We start from the raw sequence: 17,921 nt of genomic DNA on the forward strand, positions 1-17,921 counted from the left end.
GCAGAGACGAAGACGATCAAGAGAGTGACGAAGATCGAAGCCCTCAGAGACGAAGACGATCAATCAAGTTAGGGTTTCTCTCTCTCTCTCCTTTACGATCCCATCTTGGACTGAATCGCATTTCTCTCTCCACAGAAACGCGATTCTTACACGTTTCATTCGCGGAATCGCGGAATCACGATTCTTACTCAGAATCGGCACCTAGTTGCGCGATTCCTGCAACTAAGGGATGATGTGCTATGGTGTATGCTTTTTGCAAATGATATTGTGTTAGTAAATGAGACTAGAGAAGGAGTTAAAAATAACTCGGAGAGTTGGAGAAAAGCACTTGAATTTAAAAGATTTAGGATAACCAGAATTAAGACAGAGTACATAGAGTGTAATTTTAGTAACAGTAACAATGGAAGTACAGGAGAAGTGAAATTTGAGAATTGAGAACTAAGAACTACTTAGGAATAAATATTTTCGATATTTAGGATCGATGATCACAACAGTTAAGGAGATTGGAACGGATGTGATCCATAGAATTAAAGCAGTGTGACTTAAGTAAAGGAGTGGGTCTGGGGTACTGTGTGATAAACAAGTACCTACAAGACTAAAAGGAAAGTTCTATAGAACGGCTATTAGACTAACGATGTTGTATGGGTCAGAATGTTGGGAAACTAAGAAATAACATGTAGATAAGATAAGTGTTGCTATGATGAGGATGCTAAGATGGATGTGCAACAAGACTAGAAAAGACAAAATTAGGAATAAGTATATTTGTGAATGGATAGAAATAGCACCGATAGAAGATAAGTTGAAAGAAAATAGATTGAGATGGTTTGGTCATATACAATGGAGACCAACAGAGGCAGTAATGAAGAGATGTGATACAGTAACGGTACATGGAAGTGTTAGGGAAGGGGCAGGCCTAGATTGACATGAGCGAGTATAGTAAATAGAGATATGAATCTCCTTAATTTCACTAATCAAATGGCTGTTGATAGAGTCTAGTGGAGAAGAAAGATTCATATAGCCGATCCCATTTGATGGGACTTAAGGCTTTAGTTTAGTTAAAGATCTACTGTGGTCATATTAACCTAATACAGAAGGAATATCACTATGCAGTACTTTATGTGGCCAGCTATCCAGGAATGGCCAAACAAGACTCAAAAAGACTTCTATGATACACACAATGTAAATAAAGCTCTAATGGAGTAAATATAAGGTAGGACACAAACAAATGTATAGTTTGCTAACCTGTTTTCTATAGTTTCTTTAAAAAATCTCTCAATATCATCCACATTATAAGCAATAAGCGACCAGCGCGGTTCCCCTGTATGGTGAGAAGTGAGCAATAAGAAATAGAGTAAAGCCTAATTTATAGTTGAAAAAATTAGACGAAACTACTTCCCCAAAACCGAAAATACAGCACAAATTAATGTAAGTGGAGGGAAATTCAATCAACATATGGTTACACTTCTTCTCATAACAACATTACCATACACTACTCTTGCGAAACACTTGTAGCAACTAGCAGTTATTGACCCCAAAAAAAATAAAGAAGAAGAAGTAAACAGACTCCTGAAGTTTATCAACTGAAGTTGATACCAATGAGAATGAGACAGAGAGGAGCTACATCATCTCATGAATCAATTGATACTAATGAGAGTCAGCAGGCACTGCAATATAACCGCAAGATGGATTAACACATATCAACATTACTGACCTGGTCAATTGCAGGCTTTTAAAAAACATTCAGACTCATGATTAGGTCAAGTGAGAACAAAGAGCTTAACGTGAACTAGAGTCTAGCAGCCTAAATGGAGCTCAAGGTTAAAAGAGAAGAGCTTAATGTGAACTAGAGTCTAGCTGTCGGGGACCATTTTGCGCATACGCTTACACCTGGATTGACGTGACCCACCCAAAGGCTTGAGTTACAACCCTAATTTGAATGAAATGGAACACTACCACAACAGTACAAAGAAAACTAGAACTACAACGTCAACAAACAAATTAGCGAAAAAATCATTAGGACAGGTTGAGTGTACCCAAAACTTTTTCAGCACTCTGATGGATGAATACAATAGATAGAAAAATGTTAACTAAATTCAGCAATAAGAAAAGAACGTCAATCTCTAGAAGCATCTCTTACCAGAAGTCCGATGATCATTAAGACCACCATTAGGAACCAAAATTTCCAACCGACCCTTTATAGGCTTTACAACTTTACGAAGAAGCTCATGACGTTCTTTCAAGATTTGATGAATAACACTAGTGTCTCCAACATACAGAATGTCAAAAGCAACATCTAACCATATCTCATGTTAAGGTAAAACAAGACCAAACACAATTCGATTAGACAAGCTTCAAGTTCCAGAATCACCATCTGAAGCAAATGACATCACTTGAAAAGCCAGTCACATATCTAACTCCAAAAAAAAAAAAAAATCAGAAGCAAGGATACAACATAGCTGCATAAGAAGAAAACATGAACATCAACTATTAGTAGTTTCAGAAATATATATATATATATATCAGGCATTGTACAAAAGCAAACCTGTCGGTCACTGTCAAGTCCCTCCTTTGCTGCCTTGGCTATCAAAAAATAAATAACTTCCCATTAAGAAAATAAATTTCACCTAAAACTGGAAAAAAAATAAGATAATAACAATGTAAAAAGATGGGCTAATTTTTTATAAAACAAAAAACAAAACAAACCTATCTCCTGGTTTGAACCAAACTCAGCAAAACAGTTCATAGATGTGTCCCAAACCAACATCTCACCATCAAGTATACACCTGAAAAACATAAAGCAACGCCTAATTATTACACATTAATGTGTGTTTGGGAGGGAAAAAATTGGGTACACACCTAACCTTTGGCGTAGTGCACAAAGTGGTTACCCCAAGACTTGAACTCATAACCTCAAGGAAAAAGCTAATATGAGTATGATGCGTCTGTGAAAAGTATTTTAGCTATTTAACAATTATTATAAGGGAATTTTAGTCATTAGGTTAATTAGAGCTTGATCTTTATTTCTTTGTAAAAACATGTGCTTATGTTCTGCTAATATACAACATAAATTTCCCCTCACCTAGTTGGCATCAGCTAAACATGGTATCCATCAGAGTAATCAAACCCTCTCTCTCTCGTTGCATCAATTTTTTTGCACCATATTGCATTGTCCCTCTCTCTCCTCTTGTCACGCCAATATTTCGCACCTCACATCATCTCTCTTTCTCCTTGTTATCTCACCAAGTTTTGGCATTTCGAACATTGCAGAATGCCTTCGTACCATCATCAGACTTTGTTACAATCGTCAAACAACCACATCCCACCTTGTTACATCAATGCCTTTGTCAAACAACCCTGACCAGTCTGTTGAACCGCATCACAGCCGAACTACACGACCTGACCCAACAACTGCTTTCGACAAACTCCTCTATTCGACATTGAAGCCTCTACCCAACCCAATATCAAAGCCCATATGTGACCCATACCCATCTCCTCTTTTCCGAATATGATTTCTTGCCCCTCTTTTGCTAAAGTTGCACTTTTCTCCTCTCTTTAGTTTTCAGTTCTCTTCTATTACTTCGCCATGTCTGAGGAAAAATTACAGGCTATTAGCATTTGGTTGAATGGGGCTAATAATTCTTATTGATCCAATCATGAAGAAATTTCTACTTTGGAAAGGGAAGGGTGTGACAAGTTCAACAGCCAAGCCCTTAGATTCTAAGGCTGAAGATATGATAAATCTCATACTTTGCCCTTTTCCACTACACATTCGAGAATGAAAATATCTCATACCTCAATATATCACTCACTATATGGATATTTGGCTATGGCTCCTCACACCAAATGACTCCTAACTTGTCCACTAAGTACTTGTATATCTCTGCTTCTCGTGTCACAGTTTTTACTACAAATGGTTCACCTATGGATGTTGTCTATATTGGCTCTGTTCTTCAATATTCATAGTCCTCGTCCTTGTCTATCCCTAATGTTTTCTATGTGCCACTGTTGTCTTTTAGTTTATTATATATCAGTCAACTCTGATTCAGGGTTTAATGTTTTGCTTTTTTCCATTGGCTGTGTTATTCAAAATTGGAAGCCCAAGAAGCATATTAGTATCGTGCGCAGGGCTGGTGAGTTATACATACTAGAGAGCTTGCACATTCCTATAGTCAAATACACTGAAAAGCTTAGGTCAAGTGGTTCAACTGACCAATCTAGCCATGTTTCACCATCACTGCATGATCCAGACTAACAGAATCCTAAGAAACAAAAGGTAACCACATATCATATGGTTGGTGAGTGTGAAGTTCTTGAGTGTGAAGTTGGTGTTAAAATATTACCTGTCAACAAGAATATTTTCCATGATAACATCCGACATGGAATGCGCATATTCAGGATGGTCAAGAAAGTTCCTGCATAAATGACATAAAATTGTGAATTACATTAAACTAAAATCTATTGGGTTAACAATAGTGACATCAGTTCAGATGATGCAGATACAATAGAGCATTTAAGAAGTCAAAGACAATCAATGAAATATAATGTAAATATTCCAATGTAAAGATAACAAAAAGAATTAACCAAAGTGACAAAAACAACCAAAAAATATCAAAGAGCAGAAAATTATTTGAAGCTACTAGGCCAGCAACTACCTTGAGAAGAAGTGTATCTCTTTCCCATTTTTATGGATTTGAATGCGGTCACCATCAAATTTGCACTCAACAACTACTTCCTTCCCATGAAGCTAGACAAAAGGGACAAAAGTATAATGGAACAGAATTAATTAATGGGGCTAGGACACAACCTCGTAACAGATTTAAAACAGCAGAGAAAAAAAATCCTAGCAAGAACAAAATTCAGCCAACAAGAATATTCAATCTAAAATCCATCTTCTTATCAAGCTCCTAGAATATTGTCTCCAGAACATCTTTTATTTTTTACAAGCATTTTAAATGGAAATTTTTTCTTTAAACATATAAGAGTGTCATTAACATACCTGGTTAGAAAACACATAAAAAATACATTTTATAACTCATGATCTGAGTTCTGAATCATATCAGATTACATAAAAGCAAAATGCTGATATGACTATTGAAATCATATTGGATTACATTAAACTCAAATGTTTTGCTCATCTGATTTTGAAATCATAGTGGATGGCATTAAACTCAGATGTTAAACCTTTTTCCATGCAGTGTTTGCATTACCAACCCTCATAGCCAGTTGAGGGCGCACCGGTTTTCCAACTTCTATGTCCTGAAAAGTATGTGCCAGAAACAATATCAGAAACTAAAGAAAAGCATAACATAGGCAAATGGTAGGTGTATACATATATATGTATGTATGTGCAAACAGAAAGAAATCATCTCTAAAGAAGTACAGCAACATGGAAAATTAGTAATTGATTTGCATTGCCAAGCAACACTGGGGTAGCACATTTGTTTCTTCATTACCACTTCATAGTCCATTAGCTGCTTCTATTCTTTAACACACTAGAAAAGAGGTGTATACTATCGTCATACAACCCTGAAGAACTATCCAAAATATTCCTCATATAAACTCTAAGCAGTTATACTGTAATATGTTAGAATTTACCATAAACCTACCACCACTACCACCTCACCTACTCCACTAAACCTAACCCACTACACCACTACCACCTCCACTTCACCTACTCTCCACCTACTCCCAAACACACTCCTATATAATAGGAATCCTTGTAATTGTAATAAATACAACACAATAAACATATCAATCAATAATACAATTCTCTTTATACATTGAATTACAACATTTTTTTTTTTTTCTTGTAAAAATATATATATTATTGATTGATATGTTTAACATAATATAAAAGAGAGCATATTTAAACTAGGTCTTGACAACCACACAAACAAAAGACACCTAAAAAGTTTCAAAATATTGCAGCATAAAGGAATATATTTGTTAGATACCTCACTTCTAGTACTAATGGAAAAACAAAAAACAAAAAAACTCGGTTGAAGGAAAAACTCCTCAATGAAGAGCAGAGCATGTGATATATCCATCACAATAAAATAAAATTATGTTAGAATTTCTCTCCACCTACCACCTCCACTATCACACACTCCTATCACACACTCCACACCTACCACCTCCACTACCACCTACTACACCTACCACCAATTTACCCTCACCTACTCCTCACCTACTACCCAAATCCACTTCTATATATAGGAACCATGAATCATTGTAATATATTAATACAGAATCATCACAATCAATCAATAATACAATTCTCTATTTCTCTTTATACATTAAATTTCTACATGGTATCAGAGCAGGTTTAGAACCTACTATTTTCGCTTCCCCGGCGGGCGGCAACCTCACCTTAGCCGCCCGCCGGACCTCAACCTAGTCCGCTAAGATTTTTTTACACATACCTCGCCAAAGCAAAACCTCCAACAAGCACTCATCTCCTTCCAATGGCTGCGGCGGGAGGGGCTTCTTCGGACGTGACCGAAGGACCAGTTCTCAGCCTCATCAACAAGCGTCTTGTTTGCAGAGACCCCAGATGATAGTTCCATACATCAACAAATCTGGTTCGATGCTCTTTCCTTTCATTTCTTTCAAGATAACAGTGGCATTCTCCATCTGTTTTGCCTTAATATACCCATGAACAAGGACAGTATAGAGTTGCTGGTTTGGAGCTACCTTGGCTTTCAGCATTGCTCTAAAAACTTCTCCAGCTTCCTTCATCCTCCCTTCTTAACATAGACCATCAAGTAAAGCTGTATACGTAATGATGTTCAGCTCGACACTTGCCTGCAACACTAGTTGAAGTTTGATCCAGCGATTGACTGGGTACCTCACCATTTTTCCTCTGTAATGCGCTCTTCACATTCTTTGATCAAGTTGGTGAATCTCAAATCTCACTTGACCGATTTCTCTCTCTCTCTGGTCCCTTTCTCTCCCTAGACCCACTTTAATTATACACATGATTCCCTTTCTTTTCTTTATTCTCCACCCAGGCAACAATTCAGAATACAACCACATGATTCCCTTTCTTTTCTTTTCTTTATTCTCCACCCACACAACTTTACACCCAACTCTCCAGCGCATGGGATATATGTATATATATTATATATCTTACATATTACGGTTGTGGTTCTTGATGAAAAGCTGAAAGAATCCTTGCCAGAGCCTGATACCCAACTCTCCAATATATTAGATATATAATATATATACCAGCCACTCTTTCTGTTTTTTTGCGAAACCAATTATAAAATAAAAATAAATAAATAAATAAATTTAAAAAAAAAAAAAAGGTTACTCACGTGATCCACCAAGACCACTCCACTTTCTTTTCTTTTACTATATATATAATATATATATATGTATATATTTATTATCATATATTACTTTTGCACAACCTCATATCATTTTTTCTTTTTCTCCTGACACAGCTGCGTCACTCTTTCCCTTTTGCACTCCACTCCAATTTCTTTATTTTTTTATCTTTTCTTTTTCATTTCCAACACACACAAAAAAAAAAAAAAAACAACAACAACAAAAAAAAAACAAAACAAAACAAAACAAAACAAAACCCAAAATCATTTACAAATTTGCACAACACACCATATTTTATTCATCTCAGGGATCAACCCCGTTCACTATTTTACATCAAAAAAAAAAAAAAAAAAAAAAAAAAAAAAAACCACATCCATAGGCAGAATTTTTCTTCTCTACTCTGCTGCAGGTCTCTTCTTTTTGCCTCCGTCTTGGGCGGTCCTTGACGGTATTGCCTCCGTGTTTCCCACTCCACTGAGCACGTTCACTCCCTGCTCCTCCACTGCAGCATATGGAGGCCCTCCAAATCGGAACATCACGGTGGCCTTCCGCTTCAGCTCCTTGTTTTCTGTCTTTAGCACACTTATCTCTGCTCGCGCATCCTTATACATGCGTTGGAGCAGAGCCAGCTGGGAGTTTAAATGCTGCACCTCATTTGTCCTACTCTGCAGCCGGTTCGACAAGTTTGTGACCGCCGTCATGCTTTCCACACATGCCTTCAGAGTATACTGATTTGCCTCCACATCCGACTGCACTGCCATTCTTTGCTCCACCGACCGCATCGGAAAGTTCAACGGAGCAAACTCCGGGGTGTTTGGTTGAGGTTCACTGGCCACCGCACCAGTTATTTCTCTTGTGGGCTCGTTCAGTTCTGGAAAGAGCGTGAGCAGGTTCTGGGTAGCTGGACGGGAAGAAGAGGCCATGTTTTTGGGTTGCTAAGTGTTTCAGCGAAATAGCAATTTCAGACTGGTAATGTTCGGAAGGGTTGGTGACAGAATGGCAACAGAGTGTTCCAGAATCTCTTTCTCAGAAACGGAAGAGTTTTTTCAAAGGATTTTCGGCGGTTTCAGACTGGTTTGCACAGCCTCCGCCTCAACCTTGGTTAAATAGTCGAGGCAGCCACGCGCATCGCGCGCCTCTTACCACCAGCCGACAAACGGGCACGCAAGCCAAGGCGCCCACGTGCCTCGCCATCATGTCCGGCACACCTTTTGATGAATTGGGCACGCCTTTTGATGGCACGCCTTTTGACAAAATTGGGCACACCTTTTGAGGGTGCCACTTTTACAAGGGTCCGACAAGACTCTATAAACTGTCCCGACATTTGATACCGGTTAGCTTTTTCAAGGGTCCGACAAGACTCTGTAAACTGTCCCGACATTGATTCCGGTTAGCTCCTTTATGGGTCCGACAAGACTCTGTAAACTGTCCCGACATAGATTCCGGTTAGTTTCTACAAGGGTCCGACAAGACTCTGTAAACTGTCCCGACATTAATTCCGGTTAGTTTCTCCAAGGGTCCAGCAAGACTCCGTAAATTGTCTTCTACAACGGTCCGACATGACCCCATAAACTGTCTTCTACAACGGTCCGACATGACCCCATAAACTGTTTTCTACAACGGTCTGACACGACCATACAGTGTCTCCTATCCTTTTTTATTTTTATGTATTTTCTTGTTTTGTTCCTCTCTTCAAACTCAAGTTGGTTAGTTTCTATCCTCCTTGAGTTTGCGGGGGGCTGTTAGAATTTCTCTCCACCTACCACCTCCACTATCACACACTCCTATCACACACTCCACACCTACCACCTCCACTACCACCTACTACACCTACCACCAATTTACCCTCACCTACTCCTCACCTACTACCCAAATCCACTTCTATATATAGGAACCATGAATCATTGTAATATATTAATACAGAATCATCACAATCAATCAATAATACAATTCTCTATTTCTCTTTATACATTAAATTTCTACAAATTACTCTAAAGCTTCACCTCACAAATACAATTACGCCAAATTTACAAAGGTGACACACTAATGGTCCGACAAAACATGTTCAAAAGGTCACACCAGACACTATTTTCTTGGCTACAGCAACATGCTAAAGAAGGAGATTCAATCCAAGACTTGAACAAACCTGACGTTTATGACGTTGATTTCGATCCCTCAACTTCTCACAAACCAGTTTTAAGTCACATGTGACATTGAACAAGTCTTCAGCATCTGGATGAAATTCATGAAAGATGCTCTTCTCACTAACTCCCAACTTCAGATCTGTATTGGCCAGAGAGAGGAGGCAGAGAGGGGAGAGGGCAAAGGAGAAGCTTATTGGTTGAACAGGCTACAAAGGTAAACAACATAAAATCATGATAAGAAAATGGAAAAACCTTTTAAAATTATGATTACAATCCACTTCATTTCCTGTGCATTAGTTTTCTTGATTAGATCAGAAAGAACAGAAGTCTTCTCCGCCCTGTTGCAATATTTTAAAAGGATGGTCAGTAGAAAATAGGGATATTACTTTTAAAATATGGGTGCAAAAGAAAAACAAAGACAAGAAAGAGAAAGAGAGTGATATAGGGAAAATATCAATCCAGAAACCTACAGGCATCAAAACTATACAATGCTTCAAAGCAAAATATAAAGTGATGTTTTAGCACCTTAAATTTACACGCATCACAATTGTTTAAGACCAAACCAAGAAGCACAACACAGACATGTGACGCAACACACGACATGAACACGCCGACAAGAAAATTTTTAAAAAATGTAGGACACTGACATGTAGAGTGCACGTGTAAAATATATAATTTTTTATATTTATTATATATATCCATAAATATTTAAATCAAAATAATCATTTTTGAAGTCTAAAGGAGAAGAATAAGTTTACATTGTTTTTGTTTTATTATTAGATATTTTATTCAAACTTTTATTGTTTTAAACTTTTACCTTCTTAGAAGTGTTCATACTTCTTAGAGACCAAATAAATTAGCTCAAAATAAGATTAAAAAATAAAATCCAAATATGAAATGAATAATAATAACAATATATGGCTTTGTCAATATAATTTTTGTTTAGATGTATGTAGATGATAAAGTCTCATAATCATGGTGAGGAGATATTAAGTAAGCGGCGATTATTAAAACAGCAAATCAAAGAATCCATTCAAGCATAAGCTGAAAAGTATAGTGTTTAATAACTTGATTCAGTACTTAAAACTGAATGTATTAAATGATAATCAATTAAGCATGTTTGATAACTACAATTAATATCACTTAAAATTTTAAATACTTCCTAAAGTGCAGGCTAAAACTTAAGAAAATTTTAAGTCATATGTAACTTACTTAATACTAACTGAATTTATAAATACTAAATATAGGTATCGATATAAACTATTATAAACTTGTTGCCGCTGCCGCCACTACCACTACCACTACCACCACCACTATCATGCCACCGCCACTGCCACCACTACACCATTGTCATTGTTCTCATAAATACTATCACCATTCTACTACCATTACCATCGTTACTACTATCAACTCCACCATCACCATCAACGCTACCATGCCACCGTCGCTGCCACGCTGCCGCCACCACCATCACCGCCACCACCACAATGTAAAAATTAAAATATATAATTTGAAAATAATAAATTTCAAATTTGATTTTATACCTATCAAATAACTTGTTTTTAGTTCAGCACTTAAATTTTTATCAAACAATTTTTCAAAAAATTCAGCATTCTATTTTCAATACTTAATTTTCAACTTTATTAAACACCACCAAAGCCATGACATTTTTGTGTCCTAAATAAGGTAAATCATGCCAGTTCTATGCTTATTTACGACACTAATAGAGAGAGAGAGGATCGCATAATTGTTAGAAACTTGGAGAAGCCGATACAGGGGCCCTAACATATATAATAATGGTGGATCTTAGAAAATAAAGGAGTGACAAATAGATTTGTTGAGATAAAGGACATATGAAATGGCATGGTGACTATACTAACAAAAATCATAGGAAAAGCCAATGAATTTCCAATCAAATGACCTCACATCAAGAATTAGCATTAAGCATTGATGAGTTTCTTTAGCTTATTCTCTTCACTGAGAACATTGGTTTCATTGATGGAAAATCCAAAACCTAAAGCAACGGTTGATACCAATACAAAAATTTTGAAGAGGAACTCTAAAAACAAGAAAGTTTGAGATAGGTAAGCAAAGTGACCTTCCCATTCTACACTCGATTACTCATCGGTATTGAGGGAATAGAGATGGTGCTCATAGAATAGAATTGAAGAAAGGTGGTTTTAGTAGAGGAATGTTTTTTTGGCCATGCCATGAAGTAGGAAAAAACAAAACAAAACCAAAAAAAAAAAAAAAAAACACAATAGTTATAATTCATAAAACCAGCCATGATCCTCAAGAGTGTTGGAAGAATAGAAAGGAGCATTGTCTATGAGGATGTTGAGATGGATGTGAAGCAAGATAGAACAGAAACCCAAATAAACATACCCAAAAAAATAACACCAATAGGAGAAACAATGAGAAAAGACCAAAAAGACGGTTTGGCCATGCATAATGAAGACTGATACCTATAATGATGAGAAAAAACTGCATGGCCATCAAGAATAATGCTAAGGGAATGTGGAAACTAAAATTAACATGGGTTGTAATAGTAAGGAATAGGGTATAACTAAGCTGATAACCTTAGAATGACAAAATGACATCGAAAAGTCAAGCCACCCTCAACCCATCTGGGAGGGGGTTTGCACCTATTTTTGCTAAAATTCCTTATCAATAGGTGTACAAATCAGTTTGTGATCAAAGGGTCACATGGTATAGTGGAGATGATTACATGTGTGAAATCATGGAGGCAGTTATGGAGCACTTACAAGTTAGAGCCAATTGCTAGCTTAGTGGGCCAGTTTGTAGGAAAATTGGTTTGTGAAGAAAAGGTTTTCTTTTGCGATTTAGTGTTCAAAATGATGAGGAGCATGTGGCAGTGTGGAGCAAAGTTAGTTCGACAAGAAATATGAAGAATTGTTAAAGTTTGAAGGCTTGGAAATGGTGGAGCAGTTATCAGACTAAGTCATGGACTTAGTGGGTGGCTTGCAAAAAGGGGCATGTGCAGAATGAAGATTTTTCTCTGTCAATGGGAAGCCTAAAATGTTGAGGGACATGTGGCAACATGGAGGGAGAGTAGTTCGACAGGGAAGGTTAAGGATTTGAGGAAGGTTGAAGGCTTTGGAGTGAGGAGGCAATTGCAAGAGCAATTGAGGCAGGGCCAGTTACATGTTCAGAGTCATGCGATCATGGGCCAGAAAAAGGAGGATGATATAAAAACCAGAGATTTTCTAAGGAGAGGACATCATCAACAACACAAAGAAGTAGTAGCTTTTAGACTTAGGAATAGTTCTATAACTTAGGGGTAGCTTCTCTATAATTCATATCCTTGTAAACTTTTGTGAACTTTACTAGTTTCATCTTGGAATTACTTTTTGTTTACTTTGTAACTGTCAATTGTTCCAGAGAAGCCCTCATACTTTTGAGGCATTTAAATCAATTACACAGTTGCATGGTTTCTTTGGTTGGATTGTTGGTTTAAATTATTGTTTGATCTTGTCGATTTGGGGCTAACACAATTTTTACTAACAGAGGGCTTTTAGAAAAACCAACAATCAACTTAACAATGGGGTAAAACTTCTAATTCTTACACCCCCATTATGGCTTCTTGCTATTTTGACATTTCATAAATCTGACAATCAGATGACATGCTCCTTCCATACCTATCATGCATGCCAAAGTTTATATTAATCGAAAATTAAGAGCTCTCTTTTCAGACAAATACATTTCCTTGTATAATATAATTCTAACTTGGCAATTGGCATACCCATACCCAAAAAAATGGTGTTCAGTTCAGTTAACAAATGCACATGGAAAACTGCTCTTCATCATTTGGCAAAAAACAACTCTAATAAAATGGCTACAAACACCAGGATTACCTATTTTCACTTGAAGCCAAGCGATCAAGCAACTCATTTAATTCCTTAATGGTTAGGCCACCAGAAGTCATGCCCTGCCTGCGTTGCAGCACCTGTCAACAAGTAACACGGAAATGAATTATTAGAGCACCAAATCCACAGGATTTGACATGTACATATGCTGACCATATAGACACTTGGAATGACCTTTATTTTATTTTATTTTGTTCTCTCAGAGATAAGCAGATACCTTCCACAACTATACTTGAGGTATAGGTTTCAAGGATCCATGTGCTTTCACAAGATAACTGTCATACAATATAAATTTGAATAATCGATCTAACTTAGGGTTGGTTTGGGATGTCCTAAAAAAGTGTACTTTTTGACTTATTGGTGGGTTTGGGTTGGGTTTGGGTTGGGTTTGATGTGATGTGTTAGAGAGGTGATGTGATTTAAATAAGATGATGTGACTTAAATAAGATAGTGACTTTTTGACTTTTTGACTTATTTAGTACATGCCAAACTAGCCTTTATACCTTTCAAATTAGTAAACTTCACAACAGAACCTACTCCATGAATTGTTACAACATACCAAGCAATCTCATACTGAGATCTGCGTTTGAAGCAACCCAAGTAAATAAGACTTCTGGTTGGCATTTGAATGGCAATTATAGTGAATCACAACTTTTTCCAAAGGAATGACACTCTGTCACTCTCACTCCCACTCCTCAGGCACTGCGTTTTGGACACATAAGACAAATTATTCATGTCAACAACAAGAATCCAATTTCAAAATTCCAATACATACCAGACTACGAGTTGGATACCATGACAACCAACCCATCAGGACATCAATCACTCTCTGAGACTTTCATAGTATGGCCCATTAGGTTGGAAAATTACACCTCACAATGAAACTGTGCATACGGATTTTTTTTTTTTTTTTTTTTTTTTTTGGGTTTAGTAATAGAAAACATATATCTAAATTATACATATTCTAAATAGGAAAGTATTATCTAGGCGGCTCCCTCCAAGTGATATGCACACGCCACATTGGCACCAGCTCCAGGATGTGGCAAGGAGTAGGCAAGGGTTCCCACACTTTAATCGACGACCATGGGTAAAAAAAAACTATACCAATAAAGTAGGGTACACATGGGAACTTAAAAATTGGAACATTAACAAGTAAAGGGATGGACTTGGTAGATAGATACTATGATTAGAAAAAGAATACTTACACAGCTGACCAAACAAGCCCATTGCACTGGTTGATTTTCATAGCCTAGTTCGTAAATAAGCTAATTTTAAAATTGCCCAATGCAGATATTTGAAGCAACCAAAAATGACCAAGAACACTTGAAATCCCATAAATTTAAAATTCAAATAAATAAAATAAAATAAATCAAAGGCCTCGTTTGGAAACATATTTTTTTAGTAACTTTTTGACTTTTTAGCTAAGATATAATATAAAAAAAACTATATGTTTTAAAAAGATGTGTAAAAAGTAGAGAGAAAATGAAATCTTTGACTTTTTTGTATAGATTGTTGGCCTTTTGACTTTTTAGTAATTTTTTGACTTTTTGACTAAAAAATGCACTTGCCAAACGAGACCTAAATGCATAAAATATCTAATTCATACCTAAGCTAATTTTGAAATTGCCCAATGCAGATACTTGAAACAACCAAACGAGCCAGAAAACTTAAAATTGCCTGAAAACGCACATTTTAAAATTGCCCAATGCAGATATTTGAAACAACTAAATGAACCAGAAAACTTGAAATTGCCTGAAAAACGCACCTTTGCCCAATAAAGATATACTTGAAACAACCAAATGAGCCAGAAAACTTGAAATTGCATGAAAACCACACATTTTAAAATAACCCAATACAGATACTTGAAACAATCAATTGAGCCAAAAAACTTGAAATTGCATAAAAAGCCACATTTTAAAATTGCCCAATGCAGATACCTGAGCAAGAAAACTTGAAATTGCATGAAAACCCGCATTTGCCCAATTCACATACTTGAAACAACCAAATGAGCCAGAAAACTAGAAATTATATACTTGAAATTGAAACAACCCAATGACCAAAAACAAAACCCACCTCAGCCGCAACGAGGGCGAAGTTGCCGGCATTGACGCCAGCCCTGGGGCCGGCTTTCCGCCAATTGAAGAGGCGGAGGGCGTCCTCAGACTCCCGAGACATGCCGAGGGCGTCAACGAGGCAAGTGGCGAGCACAGACTCCTTGAGGCCGTACGATCCGCGTTCTCGATCGAGACCAGGGAGGATCAACCTGATGGCACTGAAGTAGTCGCAGGGTTTGCAATAGGTGTCGATGAATTTGCGGAATTTGGATCGCTTTTTTGTTGATGTTTTGGTCTTCTGCATCCATGTGAAGAGACTACACATCACGCTGAACTTCGTATCAGTATCAGTATTATCCCCCATTTTCAAGCTTCGTTTTTTAGTACTCTTCTTCTTCTTCTTCTTCTGTGAAGTGAAGAGTTTGAAATTGTGAGAAAGAAAGCTTACGGAGGAAGGAGGGGCTTTTTTGGTTTTTTATTGAATTCTTTTGTTTTTTAAAAAATTTTAATCTTTTTTTAATTTTTAAATTTATTTAATCTAAATACATAAAATTTATAAATATTATTTTCAAAATTCATCCAATACAAAAAAATTCCATATTTTATTATATTTAATTATTTTTTTAAATTGTACAGAATTTGTAATTTTTAAACATATTTAAATTAAAAAATCATAAAACTATTTTTAAAAATTACAAATCGAACAAAGTGATATTTTTTGTTAACGGAAAAATTGAGGTTCTTTTCTATTTTTTGTTTTAGTTGATGACAAATAATTTTTTAACTATTTGACTTATTTAGCTAATATATGGGTTATTTTGAAAAGATAGTTAAAAGTCATCTTTCAACTTTTAATTTATTTTGAATTATATTATCTCTTATATTTTTTACATTTTTTTTAAAAAAAGTCAAAAAATTTAGCTTTATCTTCCCAAAACACCCCCATATATATAAGCTACATAATAGCTTATTTGGTAAAATAGTAGAATGCTCGTTTTGAACTTATAAATTTGAAGTCTAACCGGGAGAAATTATCGATAAATCTTAAATTAGGGAATGATAATCAATTTAGTTCTGTATTTTTTCTTATAAACCATTTGATCATATTTAATTGGTGAGGAATATGTTCCTTTAATTTGGCATGAGTGGAGTTTACATACTCTTGTTATGATTTTGGTGAATTCTTTTTTACTTATTTGTGTGTAATGATTGAGAGGGTAACGTTTTACATTTTCATTTTTGTGTATTTGATTTTTGTAGAGTGATATAGGATGGATGGGTTTCAATTGCTAATGTTGTTTTCTTGTAACATGAGAATCAATTTTGCTTTTTTTGGGAAATATCACGACGTACCACATCACACACTAAGCATATTACGACGTGTCCAACATAAATCACAAACATTACGAAATGAAATACCATACTGCAAGACATACACTTATAGTACACAACATATTTCCACATTGAACATATTGGTACGGCGCACGGGAAACATAACTATGTATCCGTCGATCTCACTCTAAAACCAACATGCACAATCAATGTCGAGACGCAAAACCCCATTGCTTGTATTGGATGGATGATGTTAACAACACCCACACGTATAAATTACCACAACAACAAAATGCATATCCTACATCCAAACAGAGCATTATTCCGACTATAAATATACACAATAATATCAACATACCCCTTCCACCATAAACTAATAGATAACTCTAACTATTAACATTCAATACACAATATCATAACATTAAAACCATATGAACATCACCTTTAATTGTACACATTCGATGTATGTGAATCGTCATATATCAAAAGCACAATGTTAAATTTATCCTAAATCTCACATTACATATTACATCAACCAATTAGGGCATGAAACGACGACTCAAACCACAAAATCAAAATTGAATACAAATAAAGGGTAACAAATTGCAGCACGCATCAACAATTAAAGTGTAAAACATAACACACCTTCGCCTTTCATTGTTGACGTTTGAAATTACAGCAATGACGTAATCGGTGTGTATGGCGACGAACATTGTCCAATGTATCTGTATGTATGTCTCCGAAGACGACGGCGTCAACTCCTCACTAGTAAAGATTGATCGACTATTGTTGAAGGTGGTCCGTCGGCAAAAAGGTTCCTCAAATTAGGGTTTCATTCGAATATACAAATATGGAATTTATGCGAACAACTCTCTGGAAAGCCCTCAATCATATCTAGTGTTCCAATCCCCTAATATGGAAATGTTTTAATGTAAGAATGTTTCTTGACAATGTTTCAATATGCAGATCAAACATTCAATCAAAAAAAGGGAAAGCAAAAAATGCCTATGGTGCACTTTATGTCTAAAATTGTAATTTCACCCACAACAAAATTTCACATTCACCCCCATTAAACACATAAAAAAGCACATGGAAGAAGACAAATGTGTCAATCTGATTGTTTTATGACCTTTTGGTTTAACAAAAAAAACACATGACTAACTAGTGCATAAGTT

The 17,921-nt window shown here is 36.1% G+C and overlaps 1 protein-coding gene across 2 annotated transcripts in view; it reads right to left on the reverse strand.

The window, feature by feature from the left end:
• ATLIG4 (DNA ligase IV) overlaps positions 1–15,858 on the reverse strand; it is a 32,018-nt gene extending 16,160 nt beyond the window's left edge. For both annotated transcript variants that reach the window (XR_014366023.1, XM_028223916.2), the window contains exons 1-12: positions 15,434–15,858; positions 13,349–13,440; positions 9,726–9,811; positions 9,476–9,612; positions 5,182–5,256; positions 4,653–4,744; positions 4,341–4,412; positions 2,704–2,783; positions 2,543–2,580; positions 2,450–2,456; positions 2,138–2,293; positions 1,243–1,318 (exon numbers count right to left, since the gene is read on the reverse strand). Coding sequence is in view for 1 of the 2 variants with exons in the window: in XM_028223916.2 (XP_028079717.2) it covers positions 1,243–1,318; positions 2,138–2,293; positions 2,450–2,456; positions 2,543–2,580; positions 2,704–2,783; positions 4,341–4,412; positions 4,653–4,744; positions 5,182–5,256; positions 9,476–9,612; positions 9,726–9,811; positions 13,349–13,440; positions 15,434–15,778 (1,256 nt within the window). In the remaining variant the exon portion in view is untranslated. The remainder of the gene's footprint in view (positions 1–1,242; positions 1,319–2,137; positions 2,294–2,449; positions 2,457–2,542; positions 2,581–2,703; positions 2,784–4,340; positions 4,413–4,652; positions 4,745–5,181; positions 5,257–9,475; positions 9,613–9,725; positions 9,812–13,348; positions 13,441–15,433) is intronic.
• Between the last annotated feature and the right edge of the window lie 2,063 nt (positions 15,859–17,921).

The sequence above is a fragment of the Camellia sinensis genome, chromosome 4 (assembly GCF_055761805.1).
Source record: "Camellia sinensis isolate YWXY chromosome 4, ASM5576180v1, whole genome shotgun sequence".
Taxonomy (NCBI): domain Eukaryota; kingdom Viridiplantae; phylum Streptophyta; class Magnoliopsida; order Ericales; family Theaceae; genus Camellia; species Camellia sinensis.